The sequence below is a fragment of the Haliotis asinina genome, chromosome 4, assembly GCF_037392515.1.
Source record: "Haliotis asinina isolate JCU_RB_2024 chromosome 4, JCU_Hal_asi_v2, whole genome shotgun sequence".
NCBI lineage: Eukaryota > Metazoa > Mollusca > Gastropoda > Lepetellida > Haliotidae > Haliotis > Haliotis asinina.
This window is the reverse complement of record NC_090283.1, coordinates 30,136,333-30,157,824: the sequence shown is the minus strand read 5'-3', so window position 1 is coordinate 30,157,824 and position 21,492 is coordinate 30,136,333. Positions and strand designations below refer to the sequence as shown.

Here is a 21,492-nt window from a genome sequence, read left to right as displayed (position 1 = left end):
CCATCTGTATAAAAGAGAGTTTACTTCTTTAACTCTCACCATAAGTCCAAGTCAAATTCATGCAGTCAACCTCCCTGGTAGGTCAGTGAGCTTGAAGACCTAAAGAGTAAGAAATATCGTGCACTGAGGCGGCATAGAGACCATGATGTAGACTTTAACCTATTCAGAGAGCTACACACTATAACAAGAAAGCATTTGTTATCAAAAGATAAGCGTAAATTATTGTGGAAAGTGTTGTAACAAGATAGACGGTCTCATGTTCCGGATGGAATCAGTATCCAGGAATGGACTCCACCTTCCTTTTCCATCCACTATGGATGAAGATGACAGTGGTACGAGGGCATAATTAAATCAACCTATAGCTGCCAGAAAAAGCAAAGGGAGATTTTTCTTCATTTGTGTGGACTTGTCTGAGGGGTTCAAGAGGATTATTTGAAGTGTAGTACTGGCACCCGTGAAGGCTGTATTTTGAGTCCTCAGCTATTTATTATATTCATCAAGTTTTTGAAACAACTGGAATATGTTGGAGGAGAAGGTGTTTTTATCTCACAAGATTTTAATGAAAAAAATTGAGCTAAAGTTATTTGCTTTAGAACTGGAATGAACTTTGAAGAAAACAAAAGTCATATTTTTGAGAAATAGTAGAACAGCCAAATAATTGAAGGTGTCCATGGGAAAATGTGCAAATCTCTTCTCAAAGTGTCAAAGAATGCACGTAATGTAATGGTGCTTGGTGAATGTGGTAGAGCTGCAGCTTACATATATGATGAGAGCTGTCAAGTACTAGTGTACACTGATAAATGGGCCCTGAGAGACTCCACCACCAGTGCTGCAGGATGCTTACTGTCCTTCATGATATGGGATGCACCTCTTATGCTGCTGGTATCATATTCAGATTTGGATTTAGGTATGTACATGTATTGATTTCCCAAGATGTTGGAGACAAAAATACTTTCTACTCAATCTTCAAACAGAGACTATTTGACACTCTCCATCAAACCTGAAGTGTAAATGTTATTGATTTATCAGACTCTTATTTATGCTAACAATATAAATCCATACTGACTGTTGAATACTATCTGAACTCATCACTTCCATCTCGCTTAAGAAGGATTTTATCACGCTTCAGATGCAGTAACTTTAGAATAGCTGTCAACACTGGAAGACACCAAGCTACAACCTGTCAAGAAAGACTCTGTCCTCTCTCTATGTCTAAGTCTACCTCTCAACATAACTATATTTCCAAAATGTCTTCTCATAGTTATGATAAAACTTCAGTCTTTTGACATAAGGCACAACAAATAAGGCAAAGTAATCTATAGCATATTTATATCATGCCTTTGAGCATTTTATCCTATGGAATGTATGTAAGTATGTATTGAATATTTTGGTAGCCCTAAACTTTCTGTAATTTGGGCCAACAGCCTTATACTTGTAGGCGTCTCGGGTATGAAAGCATATAATAAAGTAAGTTTGATAGTGGGAGGGGTAGGTTATATAGTTGGATGGGCGGCTGACGTAGTACCTACCTTTGTAGTCATTTTTGCAGAAGTTTTCGCCCATACAGATCCTGTGGCTAGGGAGACTGATGATGTCACGCTTCTGAGATGCATACTCTGGTATATTGAGGGGCAGAGATGCAGGGAGCATGTGCATTGTCGGAATTCAGGATTTCCCCATTCAGTTGTCTGATGCACACATTGCATAAGCTATCTATGACCTCATGTCTTGAACCGAGACCAGCCTATAAGTTTCCACTTGTGTATTGTTTTGGGGATTTCTTATTGATTTTGTGGTAGTTTTGGGGAGGGGAGAAATAGAGTAGGAATAAGTAGGTTTTATCTTGTTATTTTCGTGGGTAGGTGATAACCAGAAGTTAACTGTGTTTAAGTAGGATTTAAGTAGGTAGGGAAGGGGAAATATGTAGGATTATTCATTTTGGAACATTTGACTGGTATCTATCTTTCTTATTTCTTCTCTCAATAAACAAGAATGAAAACATAATACTCTTTTGTTGTGACTTAATTGAGTTAAATTTGGAAAACCTGCCAGGAATTGTTCATACAGAACCTGCAGATAGATGTACTGACCATGTTAGGAGACCAATTACAAAACAAAAGGCAAAGTAATTTACTTCAGTAGCCAGCTGAAGCTTGTCACACATAAGCAGCACGCTGGAGTCACTTGCTTCACTTTTACTTCACCCATGTGCTAGGCACCTGTTACAAATTTTGGTGCCGTCACATGAATATGGCTACATTTCCAATATTTCTCATTCTAGTCTAATAAATTATGTCTGAAGATTTAAGTCTGAATTGTTCTTTGTTGTCTGAGACTGATGGTCAGTTTCCTGGTAGTGTTTTTTGTAAATTGGAGAGGCCTCTCATTGACTGACGAAGCGAGTTGCCCCCACTTCTGCAAAATATGTATCCAAGTTCTATGCCGTATTAGCCTCTTCCTCAAGCAGGACATGGTTTCGGTTACACATTTAGTGTCAGGTTATGGTGCATGTCAGAATGCTGATCATTGGTTGTTTGGTCACATACAAGATGGAATCATGAGTGGTAACTGTCCTGTGGAAATACAGGATAGGATACATACTGAACTTTCGGATCCTAGAGAATTGAATTGTTTAAGACAATCAAATCCAGTTGGAACTGTTTTGAAGAGGCTTGAGAAGTCTAAGTTACTTGATTGCAAAGTTATGTCTGATAGATTTGATGGAATGTCATGTGATTGGCAGGATTTTATTGTTCATTTTGAACAAGTAGCATCATGGAATGGGTGGACAGAATATGAAAAGGCTGCACAACTTAGAGAAGTGTGAGAAGTGCAGCATGAAAGCTTTTGACTTGTCTTATTTTAGGGTAACTCAGCAGTTATCAATCCCATTGAGCAGAATGTAGCAAACAGAAGGGAATTTCTAAATTGATGTCAAGGTCCCATTGAGGCCATACTGGATTATGGTTTCGAACTCTGTAACCCAGTAAATTTAGCTTACCCTACCAGCACCCTTCATCACTAGAGGTACTTTTAATTGATCAGTTCTTAACTGGCCTGCATAGTTTTAACATGAGAAAACATGATACATTTGCACATCCACAAACACTGGAAAACACCATTTCATATGCCATGGAAGCTGTTGATGGCTGCAGAAAAACAAACCTGAAAGTTTAGACAGGGTGTCAGGAGTGAACCACACAAAGCAACCACTTGCTAGTGGTGGGTTGACTCTTAAGACAGTCACAAAATTGATCGATGTTTGCTTGGAAAATTTTAAAGGTAGCTTGAGAAGTTCCAGACCTAATACCTGCTAAGTCTGCAATCAATCAGGTCACTTTCGCAATATGTGTCCTTACTTATCAAACCTGGGTTTGTTTGATCATTCAGATATCAAGAAAACAGGTGTGGGAAACTATTGAAGTCTGGGGTTGAGGCCATGTTCACAGCTGATGGGCAAATTTGTAGGCCAGATGAAGATGTAGTTTTGGTAGAAAAATATCTTTTTATGGTTGCTATTGGAGTGCATGTAGATTTACCTTTGTTGATAGGGAATAGTGTTGATCCCTTGGTGAAGCAATCTGTACTCAACAGGGATGGGTTTGAAGAAAAATTGTTCTTTTCTGGTGTGGGAAAACTAATGGCGTCATCTTGATCAGCTCGCTCCATTGAATGAGTTTCATGGGAACAAGGTGTTTTAACTTCTTTGACATCTCAGAAATGTTTGTAATATAGATGTTGTGGTGAACGGGCTTACCTCAATAATGTTACTGAATACAGGGTTTCCCATCTGAATTAGCAATGGAATTTTTGTGGCTAGACGTCTTGTTCAGCCTGATAAGGATGTTGGAGTTATTTCAGTGCTGAACCTAAACAATAAGAAAGCATCCATAAATATGGATCTATCTATACTGGGTACAGTTGACAGTGTAGATCAGGTAGGAGCTTGCTAGGATGTTACCACAGTTGCACAAAGTGTGGCATTTACTGAGTCACTTGAAGTCACTATTTGATCGTTTTTTCTCTGGTCTTTCAGAATTTCTAAAGCAGTCTGTTTCTGATTTTGTGGGTGAAGATGGTTTGTTAGGACAGACAGATGAGATTACTGACACTATCAATACTGGTGATTCAACTCCTATTAAACTACCTGCTAGGAGGATCCCTTTGGCTAAGAAACAGTCAGTGGAAAATGAAACTGACAAGGCGTTACAGCGAAACATTATTGAAGCTAGTAGCAGTCCTTAGTCTGCTCCTCTTTGCTTAGTAACTAAGCATGACACATCTGGCAGATTTTGCATTAATTTTAGAAATTTAATGAGGTGATCTTGAGGAATGGCTATCCCATGCCAATTAGAGAATAATCTTTGGAAACATTGGGTATTGGATGGTTGTCAATAGTTTAGTTCCAGTGTTTTCAATACTTGATTACCAGCTGGCCTTCAGGGCCTCAGGCAGGCTTTAAAATCGACACGCCCTGATTGAAATCTGAATTCCCATTTGATTAGAGGCAAATGAATAAAAACAAAATAGACTACATTGTACACATTTTCACACTGTTTCTACAAAATCAAGAAACCTATGGCACACGGTGGAGTTTTTGTTTGTTATACTGGTGCTGACATTCCTACTCCAAGGTGCTGAAATACCAGGAAGTGTAACTGGAAGTTATTGTGAGATAATGGATGGATCATGTATGATTCCCTAATGTTAGTAGAGAAATAAAGAGACACATTCCAGTTGAAAAGTAATTGACATATAATTTACTGAAAGCCTTAAGGGCCTGCACATATTTGAAGCTACTGGCCTGATACAATAACAACTGGCAATAACAACAACATCAACCATCCAAGCCGATGGTTATTTTGAACACTGTTTACTACCCTGGATTATCCATTGGGTATTGGCAAGAAAAATGGATCCAAGAGTCAAACATAAAACTGCTTTTATTACTCATGTAGTACATCAGTTCAGTGCCATGCCATTTGGTCCTACTAATACTGCACTTACTTTTGAAAGATTAATGGGAACGTTAAACTGTTTCCTTTTCAGTCTGCATTAAACTATCTTAGGTTGGTTTTCATTCAGTTGCTTCAGGCTAATTTGAAACTAAAACTGAAGAAATATATACTTTTCCAGTCTTATAGTTGTTTATCTAGGGCGCAAGGTTTCAGTCAGTGGTCTTAGGTGTGGTCCAGATAAAGTAGAAACTGTCAAAAGCTGGTCTGAACCGGAAACTCCCTTTATTTTGCTCATGGACCATGCTCCTTTGATTTCATTGAAAAATTTCAAAGGTCCAGAAGGAATCAAATCCAGGTGGCTCAGCATTGTTGAAACCTGTGATTCTTGGTCCAGTAGAGGCCTGGTAGGAAGCATTAAAATGCTGATGCCCACGTAGATCTCAGTGAAAATGTACTTTTGATTGTCATACTCGTGATTTCTTGTGCATTCAACAGGATAATCCGGTTGTTATACTGGAGCCCACTGCTGTTGAACAACAAGTGATAGAGGGTCGTGTTCAGTCACGTGAACCAATCAGTTTAGTAGAGGTTGAAGGCAAGAACATTGAAATACATATGGATTCAGGGGAAGATGGGAATTCTGCTGATATTAGTTCTAATGGTTCAGGAGTAGGTCTTAGACTATTCAGTGCCTCTGCAGCTCCTAGTGGTGTGGACTGGTTATTGGTGTGGTCTAGGGATGAGTTGCTTGACTGGTAAGTAGCTGATAGAGGTATCTGTCCAAGTGCTAAACTGGATGTCAGAAGACTGACCAGCCTGAGAAATCAAGATGGGAAAATGCTTTGGGGACAATGACAAAATCTATGGCTTGAGAATGGATTGTTGTATCGTAAGGAAGAATCTGATGTTTTGGGTTCTTGGTTGCAGTGGGTAGCACCAACAGCAAAAACTGTTACATCAATCAAAGCCAGATTTTATTGACAAGGAATGTTGAATGACATTAAACATTGGAAAACATCCTGTGACAGGTGTAAACATCGTCCAGGTCGAGGCAGTTCTCCTTTGCAACAATTTTCTATATGGGCACTCCTGGAATGAATCGCCATAGACATAGTGGGTCCTGATGGTAGTGATTACATATAGTTTGGTAATTGATGATTACTTTACCAATGGAAAGAAGCATATGCATTGAGGAATCACACAGGATCTACTATTGCTAACAAATTGGTATCTGAGGTAGTTTGTAGGTTAGGTTGTCTCAAACAGATTCACACTGATCAGGGAAGAGTTTGAATCCCATTTATTCACAGAAGTGTGCTGTTTACATGGGATAAGTAAAGCCAGGACAACGTTTTGCAGACCTCATTCAGATGGTTTAGTGGAGTGTTTCAACTGTACCTTAAATTTACTCTCAGAATTTACTTTCACCAGGAATCTTTGGATTGGGGTGACCATCCCCCATACCTTCTCATGGCATATGGGGCGTCCGAACATAGGAGTACACACTGTTCACCTAACTTGATGATGCGGGGTGGGAGGTGAATCTTCCTGTTGATATAGGTACCCCACCTGCAACTGATGATCCAAAACTCTTGTCCTGTACGTAAACTGGCTGAAAGAAACCATGCGTTGCACTTTTGCCAGTAAACGTTTAGTTACAGCAGACAAATTACAGAAGTAAAACTGTGACTCTTGATCAAAAGCACAGACATTCAAAGAGGGCTTTTTTTCTGGATCAAGATGGTGTCCTCCAAAGTCCAACTAGGGATGGTCCCTATTTATTAATTTAATAAAAACTATCCTCTACTGCTTACAGGGCACAACATAAATCTATTGTAAGTGTACATGTAGACCACTTATGAAGGGACTCCTAGCAGTGGGTAGAGTGGGGGTAGGTAAAAGGGGTGGATGTAACCAGAAGTTAACTGTGTTTAAGTAGGATTTAGGTAGGGAATGGGGAGAAATATGTTGGATTATTAGTTTCAGAACATTTGACCGGTATCTAACTTTCTTAACATTGTTTTTTCTCAATAAAGAAGAATGGAAATGAAATACCAGTTTGTTGTGACTTAACTGAGTTTAATTCGGAAAGCCTGCCACTAACCATTGATACTGAACATGCAGACAAGATGTACTCACCATGCAGCAGACAAGATGTACTCACCATGCAAAGAGAGCAATTATAAAACACAAGACAAAACACAAGACAAAGTATATTACTCCAGTAGTCAGCTGTCACACTTGTCCACTTGTCACACTTGTTCACTTGTCACACTTGTCCACTTGTCACACGTCTTCATCATTCTGCAGTCACGTGATGACTGTTTTACTACAGCATCATGCCAGGCAGCTATTACATACTGAATAAATCTGTCTGTGTGTCTGTTTATTTGTTAATTTGACTACACAGTTCATGTTAATTTGTAATACAGTATATTTGCTAGCTATTCATCAAGATGTATGTTATATGATACTATGTATTTATTGATTTTACAAAATCCTTCATGTTTGGTTTATAATCTAGCCTAGTTATTACTATATGTTACAATACATCAGATTTATTTTTTTTTTCAAAATGGTTCATGTTTAATTTATAACACATTGTATTTATTAATTGTACATCAAGGTACATGTTCATGTCATAATATAGCATATTTGTTTCACTGTACATTGAAATATGTTTCACAGCTGACAGTCAGAGTGCCGGTGAGGGAGAGCTGACTGTCGTTGTCACCCACAACGGAGTGACCATCCCCAGTCAGGTGACCACCCGACAGAGTGGGATTCACAACATCGATTTCACCCCTCAGGGTGCTGGAACCTACCGGGTGCAGATGTACTTCAACGATGTGGAGATTAGAGGTAATGTTACATCTCGAGAGAAATCTCCGTGATTTATGTGCTGATTAATAAAGCTTCACATGCAAGCCCAGGGAATGTAAATTGAATTTTATCATGTCAGTGTTAAAAGGACACCTTCTTGTTTAAGAGTCACCAAATCCCCATCGGATGTGTTATTGAGTGACTATTCAGTGACGTTTAAGAGTCACCAAATCCCTGTGATGTTATTGAGTGACTATTCAGCGATGTTTAAGAGTCACCAAATCCCTGTGATGTTATTGAGTGACTATTCAGCAATATTTAAGAGTCACCAAATCCCTGTGATGTTTTTGAGTGACTATTCAGCGATGTTAAAGAGTCAGGTATCAATGTGATGTTATTGAGTTACTATTCAGTGATGTTTAAGAGTCACCAAATCCCTGTGATGTTATTGAGTGGCTATTCAGCGATGTTTAAGAGTCACCAAATCCCTGTGATGTTACAGGATTACCCTGTCTCCATTAAATGTTTTAGGTTCATCAACCTTGATGTTGATGGTAAGGGTGTTTAAGTGTTGCTATATATCCGTAACCATAATGTTTAAGGTCCCTCTACACTCTGGAGTAGAGGGGACTCCTCAGTGTTTAAGTGTCAACACTCTGGAGAGAGGGGCCTCCTCAGTGTTTAAGTGTTGCTATATATCCTTAACCTTGATGTTTAGGGTCCCTCAACACTCTGGAGAGAGGGGACTCCTCAGTGTTTAAGTGTTGCTATATATCCTTGACCTTGATGTTTAGGGTCCCCCTACACTCTGGAGATAGTAGACTCAAGCATGGTTAGTGTGTCCGGCGATGGGCTCAGCCTTGTACCAGTCAACAAGACAGCCAGCTTCAACGTCCACACCCGCGGCGCTGGTGGCGGCAATATCAGTGTTGACATCACTTGTGAGTACCTACATGAAAGAACACAGCAAGTTTGAGTGAAACGAACATAAATGGATTAAAGACATTAAATTATTTGTTCAAAAGGTAACAGTTTTTTTGATTTGTAGAGAAGGGTAAGTAATATCATAAGGTCTCATCTTGATGTTTGTTTTTATTTTTGTTTATTTTCTACCTTTCCTTTCATATGATTTGAACTTGAATATTCCACATTGCTTCTGGTCACTGGTCAATGCACATTCAGAAAATATGGAAACTCTTTGCACAGTTCAGATTTCAGAATGATTGACAAGGAGTTCTCACCAGAGTTCTAATTTCACTTGAGAAGTCGTTAGATGAAATACAGCAGAAAACTAACTATGAGTCATGGACCATGCTTGTGGTATCAGCTGTAACACTTCCTTTGGGTAACTGCAGAAAATTCATGTTCAGCCGATACTTGCAAGAACATCAATGTCATATGAAGTTTGTATTGGGAATATAATTACAGTATGCTGTTGTATGCATTCAGCTGATTTTGTATTGACACGTGAGAGAAGCTGGCATTAATGTTGATCATCCTGTGTATATTGCATGTTGCACGTTACCCAACTTACCTGCACTAACGACCTGCATGCTCCCTGCAATCTCTAACCTCTCACCTGCAACCCCTAGAAACTTACGCAGACCTATCTACGGTGCATGTGCAATGCATGTCCGTCTCCTCGGATGCTGTTGATGTAAGTGGCATATCAATGTGGTTGTGAGTGGTTCATGCTCCTGAGACTTGGTATGATTGGCAGCTGGTTCATGTACACCTTGAAACGTAGCATGATTGACAGGTGCATTATACCGCATGCCATGTGGTTAGTCCTAGTGCTTTATGTGTGTGACGGCTATAGACATATGTACATAGCAGATGCTTCGGAGAGAAGAAACATAAAGTGTGTTGGGTAGAAATCGGTATGATATGACATGGGTAGGTATTGCAGCTGGTTTAGCTTCCTGGTGTGTTGTATTGGGTGATACTGCTTGTACATAGCAAATGGACATGATATATATGTAATTATAAATACAACATTATCCATGTTTAGTGGAACAAACACTTCACGGGTAAGTTTTGGAATATGTATACCAGTGTGACGACTTTGTGTGAGTACAGTTCATGTATACATTTACGTATTTAGTTACTCAATATGACATGATGTATCACATGAATTGTCCTTGTCTCCATCACTGTCATCCATGTCATACATGTGACGCTGATGACATGATGACTTGTGGATAGTTACTTTATGTATCTACAGATTTGTAACGTACTGTGTTGTTTTAACATGGGAAAAAACATGTATTACATACACATGGAAATGCAGTGTTGGATGTCTCGTCCTCGTCTGAATCTACACACACAGCAAGGATGAAGCAGGTACATTTCAACACCTGGCAATCAAGTGGAGATGCACAGATGAAGATTACAGAAACTACAAGAGGAAGATAGAATTTGTATTTGTCATGCACTGTGAGATGAATGACTCGTGAAAGCTGTTAAGTTGATCTATGTGTAAATTGTGTATATCACGTGGAGAGATGTTGTATGTTACATGGAGAGATGTTGTACGTTACATGGAGAGATATTGTACATTGCACACAGTTGTGTATGTTTTTTATTACAGTGAATGTTTTGATCCAGTATGTTAAAAATGTTTGACATTTCTTCAGAAATGAGGTTTCAGCACTGTGAGAAATTTTTCAACAGATTTCATTTCAACCAGTGGAGAATGGTTTTTCTTTTTCAAATTATTGCTTACCTAAGCCTTTGTAATATTTTTTTTATTATTATCCGATAACCTTTTCCATGTAAGAGTGTGTCATGTATCTCAGCTTCCAAGTGGCTAATATTGCCAGTAATCGCGCCGTAACCACTTAGCAAATCTTTTCCTAATGTCCGTGTCGAACTTGATTGACATCTGATGGTTTGCGCTTGTCGAGTCTATTTACCTGGCTGGCATGTGGACCCTTTCCTACCTCACATCAACCTTAACTGTAACCATGGTAACCCCTTGATGTTCTCATTACATAGTTCAGGTAAGTTTTGACAGGTTTTGGGGATATATACATTAAATGTAGTATAGATGTTTGTTTAACTGGATTTGGGGTTTTTTGTGTTAAATGTATGTTAATTGTAAGATAATTGTTCATATCAGGTATATTTTCGATAATTAAAGTGTGATGTTTTCAGAATAATTGTACACAATGTGGAGTTAGTCAGGATACTGCTTTTTCAATTACACCCCCTTCCCCATTATTAATATTTTCTCAATTTTCCCATTTTAATAATTTATCCTGCTGTATTTAAGCTCCTTCAGATCCTCTTTTTGCCTTCCCATGTGATGTAGTCATGTATGATATAGTGAGCAGGTTAGGATGTATGTTTCAACTCCAGGCGTGTCCATGTCCCACAGTTGCATGCTGCATGAGACAGACAACTGGGAGCTATTTCATGTACATTTCACTGTCACAGGTCACTCAAACTGCATGAGTTAAAGTTTCACGTGGGTTGTTCACACTGTGCTGTCTACTTGGGGAAACTTCTTTGGTGCAGTTTGTGTTAAGAAATGGTGATCTTGGTAGCTGTATAAATGATCAGGGGTTTGTGTAGTTGAGAATGGTGTATTGATGTTTTAAGATTTTATTTTAGGGCTAACATTTCTTTCAGCTCCATCAGGAAAGAAAGTAGCATCAAAACTTGTACAGCGAGGTGATGATGATTCTGTGGTGGAGTACACGCCAACAGAAACAGGTGGGGACTTTGTCATCTCAGTGGAGATACCTAGATCCATGAAAATCTGGCTAGGAACTGGTCTACAGTAACCATGCTTGTTGTAAGAGGCGACTAACTGGATTGTTGGGATTGAGTGGTCAGGCTTGCTGACCTGGTCGACATTGATGCCATTATACTACTTGTGTAGATGGATGGTCATTCTGTTGATCACTGGATTGTGTGGTCCAGACTATTTATGTACAGACCACCGCCATACTGCTGGAATATTGCAGAGTGCGGTGTTAAACAACCAAACACCAGACTACTTGCAAAAAGTAAGTGAATGTTGTATTAGGTTGCTTTTATCAATATTCCAGCAATGTCATGGCAGGGGACTCCAGAAATGGGGTTAATATATAATACCCATGTTCAGTGAGGCCTCGTTAATCCAGATGGTTGAGTTTCTCAGCAAATTCATCCGGATTGCAAATCATCCGGACTACTGAATCAGTTGCTTATAAAAAATGAATAGCAAGCTCAATGATAAAACATAATCATAGCAAAATGGCTTTCATGGTTGTTTGTGTTCGTTTTACCTTCGTCATTGAATTCATCACATCAGTAATTTTACGGAGTGTCTCAAAATGTATCACTAGACTTTCTAGGTAATCCTTTTCTTCATTTGATCTCCTGTAGTATGCCTTGAATATCCAAATTATACCTGCACCCATCGGTTGAATGTGACATGCGGTTTGTGATGTCAAAAAATCTAAGGTCGCACTTTGAAAAGTGTTAGCGAAGCATACTTGTGACTTGCAGCGTTGTCAAGAAGCAAATCACTTCAAGTCGAAATGACTGCATCTGTCTGTACTTCAACCAATAGCAAAACAGCTCAATTGTCATCCATGCATTTGTATTGTGGTGATATCTCACACAGACTTCTGTCAGGAGCTTTTTTCAAATTAAAACAACAACCCTTAATAGACATTTCTAAAAAGTTAACAAGAGTTCATTGTGTCAACTGCATGTCAACAAGTGTTTTTAGTTCCCGTTGATTGAGGTTAGTAAAATAAATTTACTCTTTGTTTTACTAAATAGTTAGAGCTACTTAACATCTGGTTCCAGAAACCACATTTACTGTTTTTCAAGGCAAATTAAATAGGGATAGATTGGTAACAAGCTGAAATCTTCCAGGCGGCAAAAATCAGATTATCGGAGTCTAGGCTAACAGGGTTTCACTGTATATGGTTTATATATGGTTTATTGAACCCATGTCTTTGGCGTGATGGTTGAACACTTTAACCACTAGGCTATCTGGCCACTTGGACATTTTGTTGGATGGCAGAATAGCCTCATGGTTGGAGTGTTTGGTCATTAAAACCAAACCAATTCACTCGCCTGATGTCAGACGAGTGTCTGATTGCCTGTTGCTGTCTGATCTGACTGGTACAGTTGACTGATTGGCCAATTAATGTCTGATTCACTTGAAGCTGTCTGATGTCTGATTGCTGGTAGCTGTCTGGTGTCTGATTGCTGGTATCTGTCTGATGTTTGATTGCTAATTGATTGGCTAGTGAATGTCGAACTGATGGTAGTTTTCTGATGGGCTAATGGATGTCCGATTGCTGGTAGCTGTCTGATTGGTGAATGGATGTCTGATTGGCTAACAAATTGCTGGGAATTGTATGATTAGATGTCTGATTACTGGTATCTGTCTGATGTGTGTTTGCTTGTAGCTGTCTGGCCAGCTAAGGAAAGCTTGAACTGTATGTTTAGATGGTTGATGTCTGATTGCTGGTAGCATGTGTGACTAGCTAAGGAAAGTCTGAATACCGGGAACTGTATGTTTAGATGGTTGATCTGATTGCTGGTAGCTGTCTGACTAGCGTACGGTCTGCTCCAGTATATTTGAGGGAAATACTGATATAGTAAATACTCTCAACGACTCAAAGAAAGAAATTTACTAATCTGTGAGAATTTGAATTATGCTTGTGAAAATGTGTGATCTTTTAAAATTGTCATGGCTGTCTTATTCGCAGGAGACTTCGAGGTGAGTATCAGCTACTACGGCGAGGAGCTGCAGGGCAGTCCTTTCACCTGTAAGGTGTACGATGTGGGCAAGGTGATTGTGTCAGAGATGCCACAGTATGCAATTCCTGGCAATGCAGTCACATTTGATAGTGAGTACAAATATATCTATTGTTAAACAAATTTGAGTGAATGCTTCAATCCTACTGGATGACACAATTTAGAAGGCAAAAAGACCAATCTGAGACTGGTGACACGAATACCCTGTTTTACATCCCAAAACATACAGTAGCCTCTCAGCCTTTGTGTGAATGCTTGAATCTGATTGGATGATGACATCTAAAAAAAGGGAGACCTTTGCCTTTCCATATTTTAAAAACTGGGTATTGGTGACATGAGTGTTTGTTCGTAAATGCCAAAAGTTAAAGTTGTAAATGTTAACAGATGGTTCAGTCATTTAAGTTTCCGCAGAATGCAGAGTTAATTTCCATAGTCAGAGCAGGATCTGCTGTTCATGGATTTGTATCCAAGATTTTGTTGTTATTATTATAGGATATTTATACACCGCACGTATCCATGCAACTAGTACATGCAACATTGATACATCAGAATATCCATACTTGTGGTTTAAATCAGGATACTAATGCAGTGCCTGCTTCATGTATGTTATTGTGCCTTGATGAAGGTGAAATACTCTTGTTACCAGTCTAAACTGTGTGTAGAAAGTGCCCATGTACTCTGATATTAGTGGAATTATAAATGTAATATCAAACTGAATTCGCTCACCTGTAAAGAGTTGTGTGTAAAACAGATCAATCCTGTTGTAGTTGATGCATCTCGAGCGGGTTCAGGGAACATCGAGATCCGCGTGAACGAGGGTCGTGTAGCCTGCAGCGTGGAGAACCGAGGTAACCACCAGTTCAAGGCCTCCTTCTTCCCTGAGAGTACCAAGCCACATGTCATAGAGATGACATTCAACGATGCTGCTGTGGAAGGTGAGGAACATGGAGTGTTGGGCTGCTGTGAGGAATTCAGAGGGAGTGGTTTAATGACTGGGAACGTTGAAATCCAAATACTTGAATGCCTTTAAAACCTGGAAATGAGTCAAATCAGTGAATGAAAATTGCCCATATTTGTACCAGACCACAGGGTGATAAGCCTGCATAAAAAATGAAATGTTTCTTGGGTACATTTTTTTTCAAAAGTGACAGGGAGGGAGTTCAACAATATCAATGAAAATACATCTTAACGTGAAACACGGGTCTGTCACTGTGGATGATTCTTCCCCAAATCCAGACGAAAAGCAAGCCACAACGATGAAGCGATATTTTAGGGGTTACGGCTGAACAAAGCTCAAAACATACAAGACACTCACACTCATTGAGTTATAGTTGTTTTGATTTTAATTATTTGTTGTTACTTAAGAGACATGAGTTTCCCATTTAGATTGTGTCAGCATTGATTTTTTGACAATTTGTGTCAGTGTTGATTTTTTGACAATTTAATGAAATGGATATCTATTGTTAAACAAATTGGATTATGGTGCTAGTTTGATTTATTTATTTTTGTTCAAGACAAAGTTTTCTGTTAAAATTATCATCACATTATTGAATTTGTAGTTTTCAAATCTCATATGTTAATCAACATGTACAACTCTGATAGTATTGTTAACTGCTGATGTGGAAATTATTCCTTGTTACAAAGCGCAGTTTTGTCTCAGAAATTCACATTTGACATGTGGTACTATACATCACCTGAACTGGTTTCTGTTTTGGGCTGTTTGCCAGTGGTCAGTTGGGTAATGTGGCCCTGCATAGACTGATGCTAGTCAAATATGTCTGTGATGTAGGTTTGTGTTTTGTCAAAACAACGCTACACGTTTTGTGGAAAGATTTTGTGTGTGTTTTCAATTCAACACAGATGTTATAACTTATAAGTACTGTGTTCTTGTGTGAAATTCTACTGAAAACTACATAAAAGAGACACATGTAGCTTGGGTACTTGAGTCCAGGTTGGGTTTTATATCCCAGGTACTCGAGTCTGATTTTTGCTACCTGTCAGAGTCGTACGTACCACCCGTCTTTCTCCTGTCTCCTCTGTCATGCAATCTGTCATTCTCTGCTGGTTTCCAGACAGCCCCTGGACTGTGAATATCATCGACCCCCACAGCATCACAGTCTCAGGCGAGGGACTGGACCGAGTGCCCATCAACACTGAGGCTTCTTTCAACATCCATACTAGTGACATCAATATCAGTTGCATAGAGGTGCTTATCAAAGGTAAATGCCATGGTGATGGAAGCAGGGTGGGGATATCACTCGGAAATTTTCTTGTGGGCTTTAATTTCACTGCACAGAAATTGTGTTGGAAATCCTATTTTGTGTGTTACAGTATGATATATTTGTTTGGTAATTGCTGAAATATTTGATTTTTAAATGTAATTATAAACAGATATTTATCAGTTTTAAGGAAAATGCTTTATATCGTCAATGTGCTGAGAATGTAGTATGAATGTATTATTTCTTTTATTATTCCCAAGAAAACGTACATACTTTGTTTGGAGAATATGTTTGGAATGAGCAGATTTTATGTGGCTCAAACTCCACAGTTTTAATAGGCATGGCTTGTTTATGTAGTTACTCATTGTAATCTCTTGCATGCATTTAAATCAATAAAGATATCTAGCTGCATGGTGTTGATTTTTCCTTTCTGGGATTGGGAAAATAAACTTGTTCTGAAACTCAGACTGGTGACTGGAGTGGTAGTGTTGTCTCCCTTCTTACGATAGTGGTGGCGTACTTAACTAGGGTATTCTGTGATTGTGTTTGTTTTTCTCTCACATGCATTTTATTTGAGCATGTTTTTTGCATGATACTTGTTAGCTAACTAAAAAGCACGAAGGTTCAATAATGAATATTCTAGTTATGGAACTCATATAAATGTTGGCATTTGTCATGCTTGTTGTTTTGAAGTAGTATATTTTTGTGTGGAATTAGAAACAGTTAGCCTAATGGCATTCTTTGAAGTGGTACATGTTATAGTGCTTTCTGTGTTGTGTTGTGTATGCTTCAGTGTTGATAACAGTTAATAACATTAACATTGTGTTATTAATCCCATCTAATTACAAATCAGAACATTTTGCATACATGACATGTCCAAGCGTACTTCAAAACACACACATGCATGTTTTACATATTCACATTTGAGCAATTAAAGAAACATACAAAGATAAGACAGCATTTGGTTCCTGTGTTTATTTCAACCATCACATCATGTTCATTTCACGATAGGAATGTCCGTTACAGTCTATCACTGTATACAGATGCATTGTCAGTTTCATTGTAGGAATGTTCATCACTATTGTTTACTGGACCATGGTATTTCATCAGTTTCATGCTTGGAATATCCGTTGCCTACTTGTACTGTACCTCAGAGTGTCATCATTTTTGTAGGAGTGTACAGTACTGTAGTGCGTTCAGTACTTAAAACATGTTAATTTCAATGTAGCAGCGAACGTCCTTTTAATAAACTGTCCTGGAGATTCCTGCCCTCTTCACATGATGCTGTTGACAGTTTCATGGAGAGGTGGAGCAGAAAGCTGCCATGATCTTGACCTCATTATTGACAGGCATGTCAAATTTTACATCTGAGACGACTTTTTCAATCCTTAGCGTGTTGGAACATCCAAGGTGTTCACGCTGCTGCAGGTGAGAAGCGCTTGTGGTTACAGGTGTCACGCTGGCTTCTTTTGTGAAACACACACCTGACATGTGTCATTCAATTGTACATTTCATCAGGTGGATGGTAACCTCATATGCTGATAACTTGACAGCACATGCTCATTACACACTCGGCACCTTCGTCAGCTGCACATCCATTGCAGTTCTAAACATATTTAACCGTAGCACAATGTACAGACTGATATAGCATTATATTCCCTGATGTATAATGTAGTGTTTATTTCACTAGTGTTAATCACTGTAGAGTAGAGACCTCTAACATTCCAGCTTGTCCTTCACTGTATGATACTGACATGTTGATGCTGGCTAATAGTGCTCATGTTAATCGGCCATCTTTGTGACCCAGCACCTAATGGAGACACAGTACCATGTGACCTTGGTTCGGACAGTGGCGGGGTTTTGGTGGCTGAGTACTTCCCAACTGTGGTCGGTGAGTACATCCTAGAAATGGTCTTTATTAAACGAATTTAGCGTCTCATTAAACTGATGAAACTGAAGTCTGAAAATATAGAATTTGGCAACAGGTCAGTAGTTAACACTTCTTAATAAGGGGGTGGTATCAGTGTTAAAAGAGGTGAGGTAGAACAGTTGTTAAAGTGTTTGTTCCTTACACTGAAGACCTAGGTTTGATTACCACATATGGGCCACTACTATTTGTGAAGCCCATTTACGGTGTCCCTCACAATTATGTTGCTGGATTATTGCTATAAGTGGTGTAAAACCATACTCGCTCACTCCTATTTTCCTGTGATTCTGTTGAAAGATCATTTATTGAACCACTATGATTTTGTCATACTACCCTTGCACTGCAGATCAGTAATTTGAGCTGTTACAACTCGGCATGTAACAGATTAATTCAGAGATGCCAACTTCTATGATTTTATCGTAGTCGCTGTGAAGTTTAACTTTAAACTACACCAATACGATTCTACTAAAAATCCTACGAAATTTTACGAGATTTGACACATTTAGTTAATTCAACCACATGTCCGTAATATCATTCATTTTTTCTCAGAATCCATTATGATTTTGTTTATTTAGTTGACTACTAATTTTATGGTCAAACTACAAATTTTGAGCTTTGAAACTACTATTTGCAACAGTTTTGGGTGGGCATCTCTGTTAGTTTGAGGTGTTACATTTCCAGCACACTTTGCAACCTTAGCATATAGCAGATTACTTTGAAATGTTACAACTTCAGCATATGACAGCTTATGACATTATGATTCATACAGCATTATAGAACATATATTCAGTCTCACTCTCTGTACCCAGGGGACCACACTCTACGAGTTTTATGCAATGGCACTGAGATAGCAGACAGCCCGTATATTGTGAAGACATACGACACATCAGCCATTACTGTGACAGATCTGCCCGACGGATTTGTGTCACAACCAATCGTATTCTCAAGTGAGTTTCATGCTTTTGATATGAATACTAACATGGTAGACTGTACTATGTTGTTGACATATTAAGTGTTTAGGTATTTTTAGACATTGATGATCTTGTGCATTAATATTTTTGTCATGTTTAAATAAAACCAAGAGACCTCTTTTGAATGATGAAAGAATTGGAATACATGTCATCTCTGAATGCACTCCTGCATTGATTAAAAGAAAACGAAATTCTTTGACAACGATTATTGGTTCTGCAAGGTGAAATAATGTTTACTGACTAACCAAACACTCCAAGCACACTCATCACGAGAGTACACAATGTATGTGATCTAGATGGGATCAGGTCAAAAGGGCTGAATAACGGACAAAGGAAAAAGGGCTGCAAAAACATGAAAGGGCCTCATATAAAAATAGTAATACCGTATTCTTTTGAAAGTGTATTATTAATTAAGAGGTTATGCATCAATGAAGTGTTAACTTTATGCGTACTGGTTCTGTTTTCAAAAGGTATTTTTTCAATTTTCGAAAAAAACGATGACAAAGAAAAGATGTTTGTGATGATCATTTATTTCATCTAATTAATAAGGCATTCATAATTATTACAAATTTGTCTATGTTTGTCATCATTCCATCCACTTCCTGTTGTTCAGTTGATGTGAGTCAAGCTGGAGAAGGCCAGCTTCAGATAATGGTAAACAATGGAAACCTCCCAAACGATGTGGAGATGGTACAGTCGGGAGTGTACAGAATCTCCTTCATTCCTGTGGAGCCCGGAGTGCAGACTGTCGACATCAGCTTTAATGATGAACCTCTGCCAAGTGAGTACTTATGCCAGTTGTATGTTTGCCAAACACAACGAAGGTTTCGCATTGGTATACTTTATATCTCTTGGGCTCTTTTGTTATTAAAAACACATTTCAACCTGGTGCAGTTCCTGGCTATCAAGAATTATTAGATTACCATCCAATCAAACGGCAACACCAGCAAAAGCGAGGTAGCTTGTATTACTAATAAATCAGTGTCAGACTAGTTTAATGGACATGAGTTTGTTCTTGAGAAGGTAAAACCCTCCAATGAATGTGTGAGCTTGTCGTTGAGAAGATAAAGCCCTACAGTGAAAGTTTTAGTTCGTTCATGACAAGGTAAAGCCCTAGAGTGAATGTTTGAGTTTGTTCTTGAGAAGGTAATGCCCTAGAGTGAATGTTTGAGTTTAATCTTGACAAGGTAAAGCCTTACAGTGAATGTTTGAGTTTGTTCTTGAGAAGGTAAAGCCCTAGAGTGATTGTTTGAGTTTGTTCTTGAGAAGGTAAAACCCTCCAATGAATGTGTGAGCTTGTCGTTGAGAAGATAAAGCCCTACAGTGAAAGTTTTAGTTCGTTCATGACAAGGTAAAGCCCTAGAGTGAATGTTTGAGTTTGTTCTTGAGAAGGTAATGCCCTAGAGTGAATGTTTGAGTTTAATCTTGAGAAGGTAAAGCCTTGCAGTGAATGTTTGAGTTTGTTCTTGAGAAGGTAAAGTCCTAGAGTGATTGTTTGAGTTTGTTCTTGAGAAGGTAAAACCCTCCAGTAAATGTTTGACATTTGTTCTTGAGAAGGTAAAGCCCTAGAGTGAATGTTTGAGTTTAATCTTGAGAAGGTAAAGCCTTGCAGTGAATGTTTGAGTTTGTTCTTGAGAAGGTAAAGTCCTAGAGTGATTGTTTGAGTTTGTTCTTGAGAAGGTAAAACCCTCCAATGAATGTGTGAGCTTGTCGTTGAGAAGATAAAGCCCTACAGTGAAAGTTTTAGTTCGTTCATGACAAGGTAAAGCCCTAGAGTGAATGTTTGAGTTTGTTCTTGAGAAGGTAATGCCCTAGAGTGAATGTTTGAGTTTAATCTTGAGAAGGTAAAGCCTTGCAGTGAATGTTTGAGTTTGTTCTTGAGAAGGTAAATTCCTAGAGTGATTGTTTGAGTTTGTTCTTGAGAAGGTAAAACCCTCCAGTAAATGTTTGACATTTGTTCTTGAGAAGGTAAAACCCTAGAGTGAATGTTTGAGTTTGTTCTTGAGAATGTAAAGCCCTAGAGTGAATGTTTGAGTTTGTTCTTGAGAAGGTAAAACCCTCCAGTAAATGTTTGACATTTGTTCTTTAGAAGGTAAAGCCCTAGAGTGAATGTTTGAGTTTGTTCTTGAGAAGGTAAAACCCTGCAGTAAATGTTTGAGTTTGTTCTTGAGAAGGTAAAACCCTAGAGTGAATGTTTGAGTTTGTTCTTGAGAAGGTAAAACCCTCCAGTGAATGTTTGAGTTTGTTCTTGAGAAGGTAAAACCCTCCAGTAAATGTTTGACATTTGTTCTTGAGAAGGTAAAGCCCTAGAGTGAATGTTTGACTTTCTTGAGAAGGTAAAGCCCTAGAGTGAATGTTTGAGTTTGTTCTTGAGAAGGTAAAACCCTCCAGTGAATGTTTGAGTTTGTTCTTGAGAAGGTAAAGCCCTAGAGTGAATGTTTGAGTTTGTTCTTGAGAAGGTAAAGCCCTAGAGTGAATGTCTGAGTTTGTTAAGAAGCATCCTGATCATGTTGACAGTGTCCCCCCTGACATGCAACGTTGTTGACCTCAGCGCCTCTGTCATCGAGCTCCCAAATCTGCAGCCGGTAGAGACAAGGTCCACCTTCCTCATCAGGTCTCTCGCCACTGATGCCTCCGTCGCCGTGGAGCTCATGGGTAAAATATATAAGGTTACAGGTCAGGTATTGTCAAGCCTAACTTTCACGAGCAGAAAAGATATGTTGGGTCAGTCACATTTCAATTTCTTTGATAATATCATCTCACACAATATATTTGATAAATTATTATTTAGAGTACTTTTACCCTTTAGAGCTCATCATTTTATCACT

The 21,492-nt window shown here is 38.7% G+C and overlaps 1 protein-coding gene and 1 pseudogene across 3 annotated transcripts in view; both read left to right on the top strand.

Moving 5' to 3' along the window:
* LOC137281480 (filamin-A-like) overlaps nt 1-21,492 on the top strand; it is a 124,849-nt gene that overhangs the window by 41,071 nt on the left and 62,286 nt on the right. For 2 of the 3 annotated variants that reach the window (XM_067812732.1, XM_067812731.1), the window contains exons 11-12: nt 7,647-7,820; nt 8,576-8,722. In XM_067812732.1, the coding sequence (XP_067668833.1) occupies nt 7,647-7,820; nt 8,576-8,722 (321 nt within the window). Of the gene's footprint in view, nt 1-7,646; nt 7,821-8,575; nt 8,723-11,414; nt 11,499-13,498; nt 13,640-14,314; nt 14,483-15,619; nt 15,767-17,573; nt 17,658-18,502; nt 18,641-19,277; nt 19,446-21,181; nt 21,320-21,492 lie in introns of all 3 variants that reach the window. The other variant, XM_067812733.1, reaches the window with a different exon arrangement.
* LOC137282064 (uncharacterized) lies at nt 2,558-3,422 on the top strand (annotated as a pseudogene).